The 22,149-nt window shown below is 33.5% G+C and overlaps 1 protein-coding gene across 1 annotated transcript in view; it reads right to left on the bottom strand.

Annotated features, from left to right (window-relative positions):
* Positions 1 to 6,155: 6,155 nt before the first annotated feature.
* Positions 6,156 to 22,149, bottom strand: part of LOC132741569 (uncharacterized) — a 30,409-nt gene continuing 14,415 nt past the window's right edge. The window contains exons 10-18 of the mRNA XM_060729773.1: positions 21,741 to 21,806; positions 20,113 to 20,266; positions 16,591 to 16,634; positions 15,107 to 15,186; positions 14,150 to 14,252; positions 10,442 to 10,529; positions 9,715 to 9,858; positions 8,857 to 9,051; positions 6,156 to 6,320 (exon numbers count right to left, since the gene is read on the bottom strand). Of these exons, the coding sequence (XP_060585756.1) occupies positions 6,202 to 6,320; positions 8,857 to 9,051; positions 9,715 to 9,858; positions 10,442 to 10,529; positions 14,150 to 14,252; positions 15,107 to 15,186; positions 16,591 to 16,634; positions 20,113 to 20,266; positions 21,741 to 21,806 (993 nt within the window). The 3' untranslated portion in view covers positions 6,156 to 6,201. The remainder of the gene's footprint in view (positions 6,321 to 8,856; positions 9,052 to 9,714; positions 9,859 to 10,441; positions 10,530 to 14,149; positions 14,253 to 15,106; positions 15,187 to 16,590; positions 16,635 to 20,112; positions 20,267 to 21,740; positions 21,807 to 22,149) is intronic.

The raw sequence follows: 22,149 nt of genomic DNA, 5'->3' as shown, positions 1-22,149 counted from the left end.
TATTTACAAAAATATAAAACAGACACCCTTCGTAGTGAGCTATATTTAACCATTATAAATGTAATAAAAGGAGGATCATTTTTAATATTGGCACATACTTTAATAAAAATACTCCGATTACACTTATAACTTAGAAATGAGTCCAAAACCAAGTCTTTATTGCATTATTTTATATGAAACAGATGGGCAGCAAAACATTTGGTGAGGATAGTATATGTATGCCTGTAAAAATACAAAAAATCCTCATTTCTTATTACTAATGATTTATATATAAAAAAAATTACCGTCATTAGGGCACTTATCCGATCCATGTTCACTTTTTATACGGTATTTTAGCACAGATAAGAGCTATATTTAAATGTAATATAAGTATCTGTTTTTTAGGCACAGGTACTCGTCCATTCTTGGTGCCCATACAATCCCCCGCCCCCAACCTAAAAAAAGTTAAAAAGAAAGCCCCAAAACAATGTTTCTGTGATAAATGAAAGGGAAAAAAAAAAGAATTTCGTTTTGCTATATACTGTACTTATACCACATATATATATATATATATATATATATTATATATATATATATATATATATATATATATATATATATATATATATATATATATATATATATATATATATATATGACGATTTTGTCGAAAACGAAAGTGAAAACTTACCTCGTACTGTTCCGTTTTCCAGGTTTTCTACGACGAATTTGTTCGCTGAACAGTAGACAACTGTAAACAAAACTAGTTTGTATATTCACCAAGACTAGCACCTGTGATTCTAGTTGTCAAACGTCAAGTTTTAAATGTTGGTTTGAAGTCGTTGCATTATTATATAAAGCACTGAGAAAATAACAATATTTATCCCTGAATGTCTGTAATCATTAGGAAAATGAATTGCTATGTATTGCTTCTCCTGTACAAATAACTAATTTAGATAATATAATCTTTAAGGTCTCTTCTATGAGATTTTGCGTTAATAACCAATGAAATTCAAACACGTCAGGACTTTTCTATTTATATATATTACGTATGAGTAAACACGTCAATACAGGTATCATACTGGTTTGTTTATCTACGAGTAGTATTTTATCAAAATTTGTTTTGTTGGCTATTCAATTCTATTGAGTGAAGTTGTTGATATTTAGATAACTGCGATAAATGTAGTTGTAATGTGAGATACTAACCTGAATGTTTGAGTGTTTAGTCGTTATTTTGGTTACACTATATATGTAAATGGTTTGTATTGTGAAAATATTATAAAACTATAACTATTTGTTAATCATTAACTGCAAGTTTTCAGTTTTGGTTGTAGGTAACCTTAGTCATATTGGCAAAACATGATTTGGCACAATGAATATCTCATTAGGAATAAGATAACCTGAAATTTAGTTCGAAATATGTCACAATTGTTTAGGGTGAATAATGTTAAAACATCCTTCTACAATGTAAATTATGTTTGCATGATTAATTGTTATAATGAAATTATTGTAATATGTTATATGTTTATCCTGTTTGTCATTAAGTTTTGTATTAAATGCCTTATTGACTTTTAAGCCATAGAATGGTTCTGAATGAAATAAAACTTGGAAACTTTGAAACTTTATCACCTGATAAGAATTTAACTTTTTAAGAAATGAAAAGTTTTGCATTTAAATTTGAGAAAAAATGAGTATTTTCCTTCCAATTTTACGAGACAATCTATCATTGACTTATTCCATTCACATTTAATTACGAGCTGTTTGACAGTACTGTTTTAGAACACAGATATATAAAATATTTTTTTCCTTCTAAATAATCCGTCCACCGCACTGTTACAATCGAATCCACTGCCGTCTGCGTTGTAACCATTCTTTGTTATTTTTTATAAAAAGCAATAACAATTTCCAAAAGATCCAAAATATGGTTGTTTGCTGCTAGTATTATTTGTACGATGGGATGTCGGTGTATCAAGGGACAGTTTTCAACACATTTGTAGGTGTATTAACCAAAATTAACCTCGTCAAACTGTAAAGAAGTGTTTGCATGAATGGCAATGAATTACACTGTGTACGTGTAATAAGTTGGAAGAGTACATATGTGGGCTCCTGTCTCACTAGGTGTTTTCAGTAAAACATTTAAATATAAAGTAAAATTTAGTCATAAACTGATAGCAAACGGCCTTTTTTCGTCCACCGCTTCGGCGACGAATACTGCGGAAGCTATAATATATAGCCAGTTATGACATTATGCAAACGAATATGATTACGAGCATATACGCCATATATGCAGTTAGTAAATACACTATAGAGATAGTATACACATAAACAACACAAAACAACACGAGTGTTAAGAGAATGGCGTTTTTAAAATAAAAATGAAATAAAAGTGGCTGATTCAGGATTCAAGCCTCCGAGTTTACGTCTTTATTCCTGAAGTGAAAGACCTTCAACTACTGCGCTGAGCTATAACATTTAACAACTAATTATATACATGAATATCGAAGTACATCGAACTTACGTTTACGGAATTTACCGACTTTAAGATCAAATGCAAGATTGACAGGTCAATATTATTGGACAATAATTGGCCAGTTCTAAGAAACTATATACATGTATCTGATAAAAAAACTATTGCTTGAATTTTAAAAAAGAATACTGCCAAAATGTTTGTATGAGATACATATGGTAATTAATTGCATAAAAGCGAGTGGCGCTTTCACAAAATCATTGCTAAACGGATAAAACCCTACTTAAGGTAATACACCCCCAATGCACTATCTCCATTTTGAAGAGTATTCAAAATGGCTAGAATCACTGTTAAGTGTATTGAAACTAAGGGGCGTGGGTTCAAAACATTAAAAACATTTCGTTTAAAAACAATCATTTTGCTTTTTTAAGTTGTTACCTAAATGTCATTATTTGTTTCTTAACAATGAGCAATAGGAAAACATTTTTCATAATGATGATATTATATATTATTTAGAGTTTCCTTATTTCTGAAAATAAGCCCTTTTAATGGCAAAGTTTTAGTTCAGAAAAATGTCCATGACTCATAAACCACACGGTAAATTTTGTATACAGGTGACATTTAAGGCATATAACTGTCCTATGTTGTCAATTTTACAGTTCCTTATAGTGTCCATTAGGTGTGTCTACCTTAAAATAGCAAAATGATATTCTTTTTATTTACATTATTCATGTGTGTTAAATATCAGAGACATAAAATGTTACAACCTTTTCGGGCACTAACCATATAATAATGGAACAAATATAATTTTACTGTAGATAAAAAATTCCCCTACCCTTTAAATATTTCTGTTCAATACTGTACATTTGCACTCTATTTAGTGATCTACGCATTATTTCTAATGCCAAAAAATTTAAAATAATTTATGGAGCTATCTATAAATACATTCACGTATAATAACGCACAAAAGATAGCGGTCTTGTCAGTTAAAATTATTATGAATATCAAATGACACAGTCAGATGCAAAAGAAGAATAATAAAAAGATTGTATTAATTATTTATAGGTTCAACATAACCATTGAATATTCATTACATGTCAACTTGCTTTTGTATTTGGTCGTTAATACGAGATGTAAATCTCGTGATCCGTTGAAACTTTAATTGATAGATCCCTACTCTGATCTTTTGTTTGAATAACAATGGATTTCACCACAAACATTGGCATGTGCTCTTTTGTTGATGAAATTGTGATTGTATCTAATAATCTGATATAGTCTGATTTTATTGAATACATTATAGCACGCATCTAAATATTCGATACCACTTCGGTTCTGTCAGTATAGATTACGAGAAATAATTTTGAGTATATGACTAATGTTTTTAAAAGTCACACTATCTTCTGATTATCTTATGGTTATATCCGCAAAAGCACAGTCGGTTGAGTGACTACCTCATATATAAGAGGTCTATGGTTCGATCCATACATTTGCAATTGTTTTTAGACCAATTTTGTCTTTTTGAAGTATTCAATAACTCCTTCCGATTATTATATTTGTCCCCCCTTCGGTGATTAGCAGCATGTGACATTAATGAATGAGAACCGGAAAGCATTTCTGCGTACATGAATTCGAAAGCTATAAATGTTCTGATTTTTGACACTTAGGTTATATATTTGTTATTTCCCTTTTTAGTAGTACATGCAATTATAATTTGTTACATTTTGAATTACATTTACACACAGCATATCAAGTATACTATTAGTGATTGAATATGTCAATATAAAGAAGATTTCAGGCAAAAGACTTAATAATTTTGCTTTTGATAATTATTCTTAATTTATATTTATGAAACTAAATGTTTAGTAATAACACAGATATTATATATTTAGCCCCGTGATAATAACATGTTGATATATTGGTTGTTTTGAAATAATTATAACTTTATTATATAAGGTTACATTTCATTGGCATCATTGGTAATGCACGAAGGTAAATTATCAACACTTTGTGCTTGGTGACATGTCCGGGGTCCGTACTCGACAGTAAAAGCTTCATTTAGTGCCCATACGGGCGGATGGACCCTAATCAAGCATAGAATATAGATAGATAGATCGCATCATTGGTAACAACAGAAACTTTGATCTGCAGTTTGAACATGAGGTGTATTGTTTTTATGCATATTTTAAAGCAATTCAGCAAAAAAGTATATTGATCTCCCAAAAAATCAATTAACAATAGCTTTTTATATATCACCAATGTCAAGTAGCTTTCATATCTTTGACTCCACGAACATGATGTTCGTGAATTTCCTCATACTTGCCTAAAATTCAGGTAACAGTCTTCTATCAATATTGAAAGAAACCATTTTTTCTAATTTGACATGAAAAAAAAATGCATGTAATAAAACTATTAGTCCCTTTTGTAACTATTTGTATATTTGTTACAAGTATAATAATAAAAACAGACTTTGATATTTTTATCATCTTATGTCACTGACTACAGTAGTGACACAAACAGAACACGGTACAGTCTTGTCACATTAACATTTACAAGTCTTGTAAGTCTTGTTTGTATTCAATGGAATTACTTTCCTTACCAGGCAGGGAACAGTAAAAGCATTTTTTCAAATTGAATATCTGGCCCCTCTTTTTAATTATGGACAGTGCATAAGATAAGTATGATTATGCAAACAGGAGCTGTCACAGGAGACAGCGAAGCTCGACTAATAAAATACTGGACGCAATAAGGAAGACAAAACTATGAAAGAAAAATCAATTATGTATAATTATGTATTAAGTTATAGTAAAACAATAACATTTTTAACATAAATTTCAAGATCAAGGGGAATAATTCTAGAAATAGTCATGCTAGAGTTTTGAACCTTGTCACACAACATGTGTGTAATGATAAGAAATATATACTTGAAGTTTGAAGTAGATACCTTGAAAAGTAAAGAAGTTATAATAGTTCTTAAAGAAAATCCTAACTTCAAAGAGAGATAAATCTGTATATATTGCTTCAAGAGTTATGAACATTGTCACATAAAATGTAATTGATGATAAGGAATAAGTATTTGAAGTTTAAGGTAGATACCTTCAAAACTTAATAAGTTATAGTAAAAAATAACATTTTTCTAGTAAAAAAATCTAAGTTTATGGGGAGATAATTCTTGCAATATTGGTGCTAGACATAACATGTGGTTAATGATAAGGTACCATTTTGATGGGGGCGGCGCCGAAAAAGTGGTCACTTTTTTAACAACATTTCCCAACGAAAAACAGTGTTTGGGGCCTACATAAGATATTTTTTCACTGTTTTAGGCCTCAAAAAAAAAGGGAGAGGGGTAAAAGCCGCCAAAACACGTCTATATGAGGGAAAAAGTTAAAGAAATATAGGTTTGGTAGTGAAAATTGTCTTTACAACATCATTATTTTTCCATTCCACAAACTTACTAGTACCTGTATCATATGATGTTACTCAGAGTTGGGCTTAAAATTTTCTTTGCACCTCCACCAATTTACTAGTACCTATATCATATTATGTGATTATGAGTTGGGCTTAAACTTAGTTGAGAGGCAACACCTTCATCACTAGTAGATAAACACAGATATCTGTTATCATATGACAGACATTCAGATCATTTTGCAAGAAACTATTGCTTACTTTTGAACATTTTTGTGTTGGAGATCTCAACTTAAAATAAGAGGTAAACATATCAATATTTATTCATCAATAAAAAACAATGCTTTAACATTTCAGGATAAATTCCATCGTTCATCTTCTAGTGGGTCGTCGTTGTCAAGGAAACTATCTTCATAATCATCGTCATAGTCACACCAATCATTACTCATCTCCACCTCGTATGGCTGATATGCTGAAATAATCAGCAAATAACATGTGTTACGAAATAATCAGCATATAACATGTGTAATGAAATAATCAGCATATAACATGCATAATGAAATAATCAGCATATAACATGCATAATGAACTAATCAGCATATAACATGTGTAATGAAATAATCAGCATATAACATGTGTAATGAAATAATCAGCATATAACATGTGTAATGACATAATCAGCATATTACATATGTTAAGAAATAATCAGCATATAACATGTGTAATGAAATAATCAGCATATAACATGTGTAATGAAATAATCAGCATTGGACATGTTTAATGAAATAATCAGCATTTAACATGTGTAATGAAATAATCAGTATTTAACATGTGTAATGACATAATCAGCATATTACATGTAAAATGAAATAATTAATAAACTATAAATGTAATGAAATAATCAGCATAAAAATGTGTAATGAAATAATTAGCGTACTACTGAAATAATCGTAAAATAATCGGCATATAACTTATGAAATGAAATACTTGTATTTGCTAAAAATAGAAGTAATGAGGTATTAAGCATATAGCATAAGTAAAGATATAATCAGTCCTAAGCATGTGTAAATGACATTATCATCATATAAAAAGTGTTCTAAAATAATTTGTTTTTGTTGTGTGTAATAAAATATTCCACTTTAAACACTCATATAACAGGGAAGCAAAATGTGTCAATATGCATAATTAAAGATGGTACTGATCACTCCTGTGAAGTTTCATCAAAATCTAGACAGAAGTTTGACCTGTGAAAGTCTGACAAGATTTTTCTATATATAGCCCTGGTGGCCATTTTGTGCAGTGAAGCAGAACATGCTGGCAATATGAACAAGATATGGCACTGATCACTTCTGTGAAGTGATGTCAGTTTCCTGTCAGCAGTTTGACCTCTGAAAGCCAGACAAGTTTTTTCTATTTATAGCTCTGGCGGCCATTTTGTGCAGTGAAGCAAAATGTGCCGGCTATGTGCACAACTTAGGAAGGTACTGATCTCTCCTCTGAATTTTCACTAAAATCCCACCAGCAGTCTGACCTGTGAAAGCTGGACAGGTTTTTTCTATTTATTGCTCTTGCGAACATATTGTGCTGCTAAGCAGAACATGTCCGCAATATTGGAACTGATCACTCCTGTGAAGTTTCATTGAAATCCCACCAGCAGTCTGACCTGTGAAAGCCAGACAGGTGTTTTCTATTTATAGCTCTTGCAAACATTTTGTGCTGCTTAGCAGAACATGTCCGCAATATGCACAACAAGTGATGGAACTGATCACTCCTGTGAATTTTCATTGAAATCCCACCAGCAGTATGACCTGGGAAAGCCAGACAAGAATTTTCTACTTATAGCTCTTGCGGACATTTTGTGCAGCAAAGCGGTACGTGCTGGCGACATGCACAACTAGAGATAGTTCTGATCACTCTGTGAAGTTTCATTGAAATCCCACCAGCAGTTTGACCTGTGAAAGCCAGAGAAGTGTAATGCGTCCAGACATCCAGATGGACTCAAACATTTTTGGGAGACATAATCATTCATTAAACAAGAATTCCGCAAGTCGGATGTTTTGCCTTGTGAACAATATAGTTTAGGAGAAATGGCCAGGACAAAAATGAAATATGAAAACTAACAAAGGGCAATAACTTAAAAAATAATAAGTGCAGAGCAGCAGTTTCTGTGCACTGCACTTCTAATCAATAAGATCTATCATTCTATGAAGTTTCAAGTCTTTACCTTTAAATTTATGAGAAATAGCCTTGACAAAAATAATGTATGAAATTAATAAAGGGTAATAACTCAGAAATAAGAAATGCAGAGTACCAGTTCTTGTACACTGCACTTTTTCTTAATGAGAACTATCATCCTATGAAGTTTCATGTCCATAGGTTTCATACTTTAGAAGAAATGACCGGGACAAAAATAAAGAATGAAAATTAACAAAGGGCAATATTAAAAAAATAAGAAATGCAGAGTACCGATTCTTGTGCACTGCACTTCTTCTTAATGAGATCTATCATCCTATGAAGTTTCAAGTCCATAGCTTTTAAACTTTCGGAGAAATGGCCTGGACAAAAATAAAGTATGAAAATTAACAAATGGCAATAACTCAAAAAATAAAGAAGTGCAGAGTACCGGTTCTTATGCACTGCACTTCTTCTTAATGAGATCTATCATCCTATGAAGTTTCAAGTCCATAGCTTTTATAGTTGAAGAGAAATGGCCAGGACAAAATTAAAGTATGAAAATGAACAAAGGGCAATAACTCAAAAATTAAGAAGTGCAGAGTACCGGTCGTTGTGCACTGCACTTTGGGTTATTAAAAGAAGCATGCATACCAAGTTTGAAGTCAATCTGACTTATAATGACTGACTTAGGCTCCGCACAAGCTTAAGGTGACGCCGACACGGACGCCGACGACCAACAACGCCGACAAAAGCAACCCCTATATGTTGCCTTTTCAAGGCGACACATTAAATGAACCAAAATTTCTCTGAAAGTTCTAATAAATTATAAATACCAGATAAAGGCAAGTGGGGCGGATACTCCTCAGCTTCGTCATCCCAATTCTCCTCGTCGTCATCGTATGATGGTAGAACAATATCCCTGTCAGCGCGTAAATCTTCGATAGCATAATTATACATGGACACATTAACATGAGATATCACTGTCTTAATCCAGTCTATGTCATCCGATAACCAGTCAACTGAAGTACCTGAGGAGAGAATAAAAACAACATCGGTTACCAGAGCCAAAATGACAAGTCACATGACAAATCCTTTGTAAAGCAGTCATAGGAAAAAAACAATTTTCTGTTCCACTAATTAAAAGTTCAAAACATCGCCATTCTGCTAAACTTGTGTAGATAAAAGAAAATCTTAGAAACTGAAATTTTGGACAGGATTGCGACGTCTTAGCCCTTAGTCTAGTAAGTATTTACAAAAATCATGGAATACCAGACGACACACAGCATATCTCAACATCTTGTCCTGAAACAAGCTGGTTTATAGTCACTCTTTCAAATTAACCAGACCATTTTTTCAGCAGACGACAATTTTTTTCCAAACAGGTTACAGGTCAAACAATGAGACGTCAAAGTAAACTAACTGCTAGATAAGGAAAATTGAGCAGCGCCATGACAAAACCAAGATACAATGTAGTGTGTTTGCAACTAGCATGGATCCAAACCAGCCTGCACATCCACACAGTCTGATCAGGATCCATGCTGTTTGCTAACAAACCCTATTACAAGAAGAGAATCTGATAGCAAACAGCATGGATCCTGATCAGTCTGCAAGGATGTGCAGGCTGGTCTGGATCCATGCTGGTCGCAAATGCATTATGTTGGTTTTGTCACGCCGCGGCTTATTAAATTTACCTCCTAGAATGAGATCAACTGTCATGTCTGACTTTAATCTTGACTGATTTGTGAACCCTTCAAACATCTTATTTGTTATTTGGAAACACCCACTCACATCAATATGATTCAATCTAGGGCAAAGTGCAACTAGCTTTATTATCACTGAAATGCCAAAATAAAACAACATAAAATTATTGCAAGAAACAATGTACAAATTGTTGCCTTATCCATGATCTTACTTAATTTGTGTTATGAACTAGTCATTATTTTCATTTAGTATTGTCCATTGTTCCTTCCCTAAATCTACCCAAGTAACCAGTAAGCAGTCCAGACCCAGGTCAACCGGCATTTCTATCTGTAACATCATGGTCTGCGCTGTCCGCTATTCAGTCAGTATTTTTTCAAATTTTTTCTAATGATGAAACAATTTTTTTTTTCCAGATATTACATGACATATGAGTTAATGAGTGTCTTAGTTTAGAACTTCCTGTTGTTATTTCAGTGGTTGCGATGAAAGACTCAAAATCAAAATTGCGCAGCCAAAACTATGGTGCTAAGTCAGACGGCACAATACATTAGTACAGGCTGACCTGATTCTATACTGGTGGCAAAGGCAATCCGGTTTTGGTTCCAACAGGTTACAGGTTAAAGATCAACAACAAAATCTCCCTGGTTATAAAGTATGTAAAACACAACTATAATGAGGAATTTTCTCAATTTATATCAATTAATTAGTCACACTTACTGGAGTCAGATGGAAACTTTGTTGCCCTGGCAATAAACTTCACTAAATTACAACTTTCTGCAAGCTTTATAACACTGTCTTCTGTGACCTTGAAAAGTATTCAAATTAATTAACAAAACTAAAATTTATTTCATATTTACATTGTATATATAAAGTAATGTAAAAAAAACAATAATTTAATAACTTTTATCATCCATCAATTAGTTTTGTAGAAGGAGACGTTTAAAAGGTATTTCTATATTTAGCTTTAGCGGCCCCTAAAAAGGGCCAATCAAATTAATATGAGCAAACTTGATACAAGAGGGCCATGATGGCCCTGAGGTCGCTCACCTGTATATAGGCCCCCCCCCACCCCCGGGCCAATTTTTACCCAAGGGCTTTTATTTGTTTATTTGAACAGACTTGGAAGACACCCATAAGAAGATGTTTCATGCTAAACATCTAAGTTCTAGCTCATTGGCTTTTTTAAAAGAAGATTTTTAAAGTTTTTACTATACACATATAGTTAAAAACAATGACACCCCTGGGGCAGGGCCAGTTTTGACCCCCGGGCGTTCATTTTAACAAACTTTGTAGATATTTACTTAAAGATGTTTCATCCTTAATATCTAAACTCTAGCTATTTGGGTTCTTCCAAAGAAGATTTTTAAGTTTTTGCTATACACATATAAGGAAAATCAATGATCCCCCCCGGGCGGGGCCAGTTTTGACCCCAGGGCTTTTATTTGAACATACTTGGTAGACACCCATTAGAACATGTTTCATGCTAAATATCTTAGCTCTAGCTCTTTGAGTTCTTTAAAAGAAGATTTTTTTAAGTTTTTACTATATGCATATAGGGAAAATCTATGACCCCCTGGGGCGGGGCCAATTTTGACCCCAGAGCTTTTATTTGAACAAACTTGGTAGACACTCATTAGAAGATGTTTCATGCTAAATATCTTAGCTCTAGCTCTTTGGGTTCTTTAAAAGAAGATTTTTTAAGTTTTTACTATATGCATATAGGGAAAATCAATGACCCCCTGGGGCAGGGTCAATTTTGACCCCAGGGCTTTTATTTGAACATACTTGGTAGACATTCACTAGAAGATGTTTCATGCCAAATATCTAATCTCTAGCTCTTATGGTTCTTTAAAAGAAGATTTTTTAAGTTTTTACCATATGCATATAGGGAAAATCAATGACCCCCGGGGCGGGGCCAATTTTGACCCCAGGGCTTTAATTTGAACAAACTTGGTAGACACTCACTAGAAGATGTTTCATGCTTACTATCTTAGCTCTAGCTCTTTGGGTTCTTTAAAAGAAGATTTTTTAAGTTTTTACTATATGCATATAGGGAAAATCAATGACCCCCTGGGGCGGGGTCAATTTTGACCCTAGGGCTTTTATTGGAACAAACTTGGTAGACATTCACTAGAAGATGTTTCATGCCAAATATCTAAGCTCTAGCTCTTATGGTTCTTTAAAAGAAGATTTTTAAGTTTTTACTATATGCATATAGGGAAAATCAATGACCCCCGGGGCGGGGCCAACTTTGACCCCAGGGCTTTAATTTGAACAAACTTGGTAGACACTCACTAGAAGATGTTTCATGCTTACTATCTTAGCTCTAGCTCTTTGGGTTCTTTAAAAGAAGATTTTTTAAGTTTTTACTATATGCATATAGGGAAAATCAATGACCCCCTGGGGCGGGGCCAATTTTGACCCCAGGGCTTTTATTGGAACAAACTTGGTAGACATTCACTAGAAGATGTTTCATGCCAAATATCTAAGCTCTAGCTCTTACGGTTCTTTAAAAGAAGATTTTTTAAATATTTTCTATATGCATATAGGGAAAATCAATGACCCCCAGGGGCGGGGCCAATTTTGACCCCAGGGCTTTTATTTGAACAAACTTGGTAGACACTCACTAGAAGATGTTTCATGCCAAATATCTAAGCTCTAGCTCTTATGGTTTTTTAAAAGAAGATATTTAAAGTTTTTTCTTTTGGTTGCCATGGCAACCAGAGTTCTGCATGGAATTAAATTCTTTGAACAATTTTTAAAGGTGACCACCAAAGGAACATTCCTGTGAAGTTTGGATGAAATTGGCTCAGTGGTTTATGAGGAGATGTCATTTAAAGCAAAAGTTTACGGACGGACGGGCGACGGACGGACGGACGCCGGACGAAAAGCGATCACAAAAGCTCACCCTGTCACTTTGTGACAGGAGAGCTAAAAAGACTACCAAAGAATGCTACAGACAAAGTTTGGTGGTAATCCATAAATTATTTCAATAGGAAATGATGTTCAAAGTTCTTTTCTATCTTTAGCTTTATTGGCCCATAAAAGGGGCTAATCAAATTAATGTGAGCAAACTTGATAAAAGACTACCCAAGAATGCTAAAGACAAAATTTGGTGATCATCCATCAATTAGTTCTGTAAAAGGAGATGTTTAAATGTATTTCTATTTTTAGCTTAAGCAGCCCCTAACAGGGGTTGATCAAATCTATATGAGCACAATTGATAAAAGACTACATAAGAATGCTATAGACAAAGTTTGGTGGTCATCCATTGATAAGTTTTTTCTTTTTTTAGCTCTGTTGACCCCTAAAAGGGGCTAATTGAAATGACATGAGCAAATTTAAGTGTGACTGTCACAAGGATGCTACAGACCTAATTTGAAGTAAATCTGCCAAGCAGTTTCAAAGAAGCATGTTGGCGCATGACGATGGACGCTGGTGTTACCCCCTTTGATACTAATAGCTCACCCTAACCCTTCGGTTCTGGTTAGCTTAAAATTGAAGGCAGAAGAATATCATTTTACATTTTCTTGGTAAAAATTCAGGCAGTTGCCTACACAGCCAATGACTATAAAGATGCTTTTTATTTGGCACATCAAATATAATGACCAAATTGTACTACCATAATGTCACCTTAGTGCAGTAACAGGTTAACTCATATTGAATGATAAAAGAAGTTAACCCAATACTGCACCGATATAAGCCTTTCTGACCTTAAAGCAGCATGCCTCCATATTTATTCTAATTTCGGATGGAAATTTTGAAAATGTATTTAAATGTAAAATATTGTGAAGTGAACAAAGAAAGTCATTTAGACATGGCTAAATGCACCAACAATCCACATAATTACAAAAAAGAGTTCAAGATATGCAAAATAGCCCTTACTGCATAAATAACGCAGTAGAAATATTGTGACAAATACTGCAAAATCTGTCATTAATCGCACATAACATGTAAATGTTTACTTGAATATTGAATTTTTTACTTTTCTTACAATCTTAGTATGTTTTTCCCCAAGTGTATTTGTCTTGAAATATTTTTGCTCATCTGGAGGCATGCTGCTTTAATGGATGGACAACAATAAGCCTATTCCATACATAGATGACCTAGATATTTATTTCAGTACAGCTAGAAGACACAGTAAATGGTCAAAATATTGTAATTCTATAACTTTCACTTGTCATGTAAAGTACTTTGGTGAAAAGTACTGCAATTTATGCAGCTTTATCTTAGATGGAAGCTTAGAAGAGGGATTCCAGGTCTGACATCAGTACATTTTTTTATCCCACAACAAATTCTAAAACTTTTTATCAAGATTCAAACCAGTGAAAGAGATTTAGAAACACATCATCTGCAATCCTAACAGCTGATTCTAGTAGATGTATTATATAAATGTAAAGATATAAGTTATCTAGCAGAACTTACCTGGTTTAGATAACTGACGTTAATGGATGCCAACTGAGATAGTCTTGCCAGAGATAATATCCCAATATCTGTAACAGCATGACAACCACATAAATCCAAGTACCTGTAGTATAAACATGATTTATTCACAATATGCAACTATGCTCATATAAATCAATACATGTTCAGTCAAACTTTATTTTGTCAAGCTAAGACCATATGAATAACTCGCTTTACTCTTACTCACTGTTCCACTGGTCCAATCAAAATCGTATATACCATTAAATGAGCCGCGTCAAGACAAAACCAACATAGTGGGTTTGCGACCAGCATGGATCCAGACCAGCCTGCGCATCCGCGCAGTCTGATCAGGATCCATGCTATTCACTTACCAACCCTATTACAAGTAGAGAAACTGATAGCGAACAGCATAGATCCTGATCAGACTACACGGATGTTGTTCTACCTACCATGGATCACTCTAACAAAGATTGCTTGAACTTTCAAACCAGAGTTCTGATCCCTTTGGTAGAAATATATTGTAAACTTTCTTTTTGTCATCTCAAAAATCTATTGAGTATTGTATGCAGTGTTAAAGCTAGTCTGTTAAAATTTCTTATTTAAAAAAGTGGTATTACTCCAATAATAATGCTTTCAGAGTTATGCCCCTTGCCTAACAACTACACCATGTAATGATAAGCAAGTATTCAAATTTACATTAATATCTTTTGAAATGTTTAAACAACAGGCCACATTAAAGTTTTTGCATTATGAAAAAGATGCGATTATAATAGCTCGACTTTTTCTTCGAAACAGGCAAGCTAAAAGTGGACAGTTGAACAGTGGAAGCTGGACAAAAACATGTATAAAATTTAGTAGGTGAAAGGTTACTTAGTGTAAAGACTGACACCAATTTAATGTGTTTAAACATTTGAAACAAGTTTATTTCATCTACTGTGACAAATATCCATTACTTACCTTAATTGTTTACAGTGGTCACTTAAAGACACTAAGACAGAATCTGTAACCATGTGACACAGTGACAAGTTTAACTCTTTCTGTAAAATTTATAAATAATTTAACAGTTTGAGATATGATGAGAACATTTATTTGACATTCATTCTTGTACTCTATATAAAAATATTTTATCATTTAAAGCACGGCGCTGGAGTGTAATTCAGTCATTTGATAAAACTGATATTACACAAGTGTAATAACACTTTGACAGGATGTCATTTTTGTTTAATAAAAACAAGCATTAAAGTGCCCTAATGTTAGCGCTACACTTATAAGCGCATCAACAAAAAATGACTCCTTTTAACTGTAAGCCTTTCTTATTTTGAATAAATGATAAGTAGAATATCATATTTGTGTAGATTCAATACTAAATTTATTGAATGAGTTGAACAAAATCATATTTTGCGAGCCTCTGGCCAGCATATTGATGTTTTATTCCACAAGTTCAATAAATTTAGTATTAAATCTACACTAATTCAATATTCTCTTTTATTATTTTATTGTATACTCATACATATTTATAAAGGTCCTGTTTGCATCACATTGATAACAAGGAAAGGTAAAAAGAAATCCATGTTGCCTGTGAGAATGTTCAGACATATCATCTATAATTTTATGTCCTAACAGAATATACAGTTAAAATATCAGAAGATTTACAACAAATTTTGTTTAAATACAAACACCATAGCCTGGCCTGGAATAAGTCCTCAGATCTTCAAGGATGGTGTTCTGTATCTCTTTATTTTCTAATTTACCTGGTTGATTACAATATCTCTCCTATTATAACACGACATATGTGGTGGTGGTGGTGGTAGTTTTCATGCAAGACCACTCTGAATTTACCACAGCACAGTTAAGCCACCACATCGTCCTTGGGCAGGCTGTCAAGAAATTTACCAGTACTATTTGCTTTACTTTTCACAAGGAACTGATAACTGCTGTGCATGCCAGAGCAGAGGTACAGTGTGAATGACCATAGAAAGGTTTTCATGATCAATCACAATGAAAAGGTACAGTATAAATGACCTTAGAAAAGATTTTATGATGAATCACACAAAACAAAAATGATCTGCACCATCGAGGAATCAAACCTGGTTGGCTCGATTCACAGTCGAAAGCTCTACCTATTGAGCTAACGGGACCGATACATGACATATGTACAACATAGTATCTTTATATACACATAATTGAGCTGTGTCATGACAAAACCAACATAGTGCGTTTGCGACCAGCATCGATCCAGACCAGCCTGTGCATCCACGCAGTCTGATCAGGATCTATGCTGTTCGCTATCAGTTTCTCTATTTGTAATAGGGTTGGTAAGCAAACAGCATGGATCCTGATCAGACTGCGTGGATGCGCGGGCTGGTCTGGATCCATGCTGGTCGCAAACCCATTATGTTGGTTTTGTCGTGACACGGCTCATATAATATATATCTACATACCAATGCTGGCAGTTTCTTTAAATTTTCCAGGGCCTCTGTGTCAACTGTAATTAACATAAATATTCAATCAATCCTCATTTCAATCTCCACACAGTGATCTCCCCTTAATTCTTCGGCATAGTTAATGTACTTACAAAGGGAAGTAACCGCTGCGAGGAGTTTGTACTCATTTATCATTCAATATTTATTATGAATTATCTATTCTGACAAACAAACAATATTGTCAAGTGGTTGTGTAGAATAATGTAAAGCTCCAGTTCAAATGTGCAATAAGGGATTGGGTAACAAATTACAAAACATTTGGAAATTAAGCAATAGATCTAACTACAACACAAATAAAATATTTCCTAATAAAAGATATCTTCTTCTATCCTGATAATCTTAAAGAAAGTTGCACTACATAGACTCTGATTCAGCAGGAAAATTGATTTTTTGGATGCCATTTGGTTTACTGACATCCGCATCTAAAGCCATATGGTCTGTAAACACATCAACTCCTTATTCTATGCATACTTCACTCATTACTGTGTTACAATGCACACAATGGCTTAATCTATTTGAAAATGTAATGAAGTGTAGCATCGTTGCATGAGCAATATCGACAGTTTGATATTTATTGAGTTTACAGCCATCAAATCATTATAAGGATTCTGTAAAGGGTTTCTCTTGGTCCCCCACCTTTTCCAGTGGTTTCATTATTTTTGTGTAACTGAAATGTCATATATTTTTATCCTTTGAAGGTGATTGTTTAATCAAGTTTTGATATTATAGCATTTTAATATTGATTTATCCTTTGAAGGTGATTGTTTAATCAAGTTTTGATATTATAGCATTTTAATATTGATTTAGCAATTACCCACAATGATTTCTGTAACAGGCATAACCTGTTAATTCAGAGAAGTCTGTTAGTGTTTAGAAAAGTTATGAATTTCAATATTAGTTTATGAACAACGCCACACAAAATTGAATATTCAGTAATCATTTATTGCAGACAATTAAGCTACGTGCCTTTATCAGTAAACTAGAACTCCGCGAGTCGGATGTGTCGCCTTGTGAACAATATAGTTTCAGAGAAATGGCCAGGACAAAAATGAAATACGAAAACTAACAAAGGAAAATAACTCAAAAAACAAGAAACATGGCAATGCCATGAAACCAGGTTTTCAATTATCACCATTGTAGATAAATATGTTGTATTTGAAATACAAATACAAGCAACAATGTAACTATGTGCAATGTAAAACATGAATAATGTAGGAGGAATTGCCACTGAAGAAGTGTTCACTATATATTCTGTATAAGGAAAAAAACAAAGGGCCATAATTAGGTCAAAAATTATCCAATCTAAAAACCCCGACACTATGTGCCAGGGCACTTGATGACAAAGCTTCTGTGAAAGTTTGAACAAAATCCGTTGAGAAATGTTGGACGAGTTCAGCACAGAAGAATTTGTTCACTATATATTAATAATTCTGTATAAGGAAAAAAAACAAAGGGCCATAATTAGGTCAAATATTATCCAATCACAAAACCCCAACAATATGCGCCAGGGCACTTGATAACAAAGCTTCTGTAAAAGTTTGGTCAAAATCCGTTGAGGAATGTAGGAGAAGTTGCGCAAGATAGAAATTGTTCACTATGTATTCTGTATAAGGAAAAAAAAACAAAGGGCCATAATTAGGTCAAATATTATCCAATCACACAACCCTGACAATATCATCAGGGCACTTGATGACAAAGGTTCTGTGAAAGCTTTGTAAGTTTGAACAAAATCCGTTGAGAATTGTAGAGGGAGTTAAGCACAGAAGAAATTGTTCACTATATATTCTATATAAGGAAAAAAAACAAAGGGCCATAATTAGGTCAAATATTATCCAATCGCAAAACCCCGACAATATGCCCCAGGGCACTTGGTGACAAAGGTTCTGTGAAAGTTTGGTCAAAATCCGTGGAGAAATGTAGGAGGAGTTGCGCACAGAAGAAATTGTTCACTATATATTCTTTATAAGGAAAAAAAACAAAGGGCCGTAATTAGGTCAAATATTATCCAATCGCAAAACCCCGACAATATGCCCCAGGGCACTTGATGACAAAGCTTCTGTGAAAGTTTGGTCAAAATCCGTTGAGAAATGTAGGAGGAGTTGCGCACAGAAGAAATTGTTCACTATATATTCTATATAAGGAAAAAAAACAAAGGGCCATAATTAGGTCAAATATTATCCAATCGCAAAACCCCGACAATATGCGCCAGGGCACTTGATGACAAAGCTTCTGTGACAGTTTGGTCAAAATCCGTTGAGAAATGTAGAAGGAGTTGCGCACAGAAGAAATTGTTTACGCTCGCCCGCCCGCCTGTCCGCCCGCCCGCCCATCCGCCCGTCTGTCGACATACCTCAATCTAATAACCAGTTTTTAATAAGTGCAGAGCAGCAGTTTCTATGCACTGCACCACTTCTTATCAATAAGATCTATCATTCTATGAAGTTTCAAGTCCATATCTTTCATAATTTATGAGAAATGGCCTGGTCAAAAATAAAGTATGAAAATATATAAAGGGTGAAAACTCAAAAATAAGAAATGCAGAGTACCGGTCCTTGTACACTGCAATTATTTTTAATGAGATCTATCATCCTATGAAGTTTCATGTGTATAGCTTTCATACTTGAGGAGAAATGACCTGGACAAAAATTAAGTATGTATATTAACAAAAATTAACAAAGGGCCATAACTCAAAAAATAAGAAATGCAGAGTACCGGTTCTTTGGGCACTGCACTTCTTCTTAATGAGATCTATCATCCTATGAAGTTTCAAGTCCAAAGCTTTTATACTTTTGGAGAAATGGCCCAGACAAAAATAAAGTATGAAAATTAACAAAGGGCAATAACTCAAAAAATAAGAAATGCACAGTACTTGTTCTTGTGCACTGCACTTCTTCTTAATGAGATCTATCATCCTATGAAGTTTCAAGTCCATAGCTTTTATACATTAGTAGAAATGGCCCGGACAAAAATAAAGTATGAAAATTAACAAAGGGAAATAACTCAAAAATTAGGAAGTGCAGAGTACCAATTCTTGTGCACTGCACTTCTTCTTAATGAGATCTATCATTGTATTAAATTTGAAGTCCATAGCTTTTATAGTTGAAGAGAAATGGCCCGGACAAAATTAAAGTATGAAAATTTACAAAGGGCAATAACTCAAAAATTAAGAAGTGCAGAGTACCGGTCCTTGTGCACTGCACTTCGTGTTATTGAAAGAAGCATGCATACCAAGTTTGAAGTCAATCCAACTTAAAGTGACTGAGTTATGCTCCGGACAAGCTTTAGGGGACGCCGACGCCGACAATGACGCCGACGACAAAAGTAATCACTATATGTCACCTTTTCAAGGCGAAACAAAAAACGAAATAAAATTCTTCTACCACTTATGACATATTCATTTTCATACCACTCGATGAAAATAAATTCTGTATTCATAGAAAAAAATCTTGAATATCGTGTATATTTTATTGGTTAACTTACATTTTGTCCCAGCAGCATGTAGTATATGTAATTGTGAACATTTATGACAAACTTCTCTAAGTGATGATCCACTTAGACTTCTGCAATTGTTTATATATAACTCTTCCAGATGTCTGCTATGACCAATAAGATTGCTAAAACTACCATCATCTACCTGAAGTAAAATAGAAAACTACCATAATGTACCTGAAGTTAGATATAAAACTACCATCATTTACCTGAAGTTAAATAGAAAACTACCATAATGTACCTAAAATTAAATAGAAAACTACCATCATCTACCTGAAGTTAAATAGAATATTAACATAATGTACCTGAAGTTGAAAAGGAAAGAATAATTTTTTTAAATTTCTTTTCAAATTTTTTTTTTAAAGTATTTAATTATATTAAGTTTCACAGTTTTATACTCAAAACTTTAATTTTCCGACCCCTTACCTGGGTTGATCTAGTGTAACCATATTCAATCTACATGAAACAAGCAATTATCATAGTATTGCAAGCAATCCATAAGTCCCCTACCGGTTAGAACCCCAGCAACATTCTGATTTCAATTTTACCAGTGAATAAATGACAAGAATAAACTTAAATCTTTTGAGTTCCAAGTTTGTCTATTTCACAGTAATGTGTTAAGTTTCCCTGCCTAGTAAGGAAATTATGTTTATACAACCTTGTCATATTATTACGATGTAGGATTTTAAAGTAAATCCTATAAGGAATGAAGAAGTTGGAGTAAAAAATACCAATTTCTCGAAAAAAATCTAAGTTCAAGGGGGACATAATTCTGGAAAAAGTCTTGCTAGAGTATTTAACCTTCTCAAAAATGTTGAGTGATAATAAGAAACATATATATGAAGTTTGAAGTAGATACATTAGGAAATAAAGAAGTTATTTAAAAAAGACGTTTTTTTTTCATAAAAAATCTAAGTCCAAGGGAGGTAATACTGATAATTTTTGTGCTAGTGTTGTAAACCTTGTCACATATGATGTGGTTGATGACCAGAAACTTATATTTAAAGTTTGAAGTCAACACCTTAAGAAATAAAGAACTTATAGTGAAAAAGCTGAAAAATTTAAATCAGAAACCTTGAAATTCAGGCTATTTGTTGCCATAGCAACCAGAATTTTTAACATAGGAAGAAAAGAAATAGATGTGCATAATCTGCAGACTGCCATCTATCCATATTTTAAGTTTCATAAAAATATTTTCAGTACTTTTTGAGTTATCACTGGATTCAGTTTATGTGTTAAATTTGCCATATTTCCAGACTATTTGTTGCCATAGCAACCAGAATTTTCAACATAGGAAGAAAAGAAAAAGACGTGCATAATCTCCATACTGCCATCTATCCATATATTAAGTTTCATAAAAATATTTTCAGTACTTTTTGCGCTATCGCGGGATCCAGTTTTGTGGACGGACGGACTGACAGACGGACGGACAGACGGACGGAGGGTAAACCTAAAGTCCCCTCCTGTTAAACCGGTAGGGGACAATTAGGTAACTCATTTCATATCACAAGAATGCTACTAATTTAACTTCAAAGCAAGGGAGGCAACTGATTTAACCAAAGAGCAAGCAAGTAAAGTAAAAATCCTCTCATTTTAACAAAAATATTTCACTCACTCACCTTGTAACAATTAGTGAGCACCAAATGTTTTAATGAGTCTAGATCACTCTGTAATGTCTTGAAACACTGAAAAGAAAAGTGTAGTTATCGTAAAACAATAGGATATTGTATCTAAATAACGCCTTTTACAGCTACTATTTCTTAACACTTAGAAAAACGTATTTATCTGTCAGTCATGAATTGATTTCTTGACAACTACATTTCATTTTCTGAATAAAACGAAAAGGTATATAATAAAAGGAAAATTATGTTGTAGTAGCTTTCTGAGGCTATGTATTTTTCTACTCGCAATGTTGGAAAATTGATATCTCGCTCGACCTTCAGTCTCGTAAGATATCAATTTTCAAACGCTGGTCATAGCAAAATTCAAAGCCTCAGAAAGCTACTACAACATTTGTTTTTTGTTTTT

This window comes from Ruditapes philippinarum, unplaced genomic scaffold (assembly GCF_026571515.1).
Source record: "Ruditapes philippinarum isolate M1 unplaced genomic scaffold, ASM2657151v2 ctg1149_1_1_1_1, whole genome shotgun sequence".
Taxonomy (NCBI): Eukaryota; Metazoa; Mollusca; class Bivalvia; order Venerida; family Veneridae; genus Ruditapes; species Ruditapes philippinarum.
The sequence above is the reverse complement of the archived record's forward strand: the minus strand, read 5'-3'. Positions and strand labels throughout refer to the sequence as shown.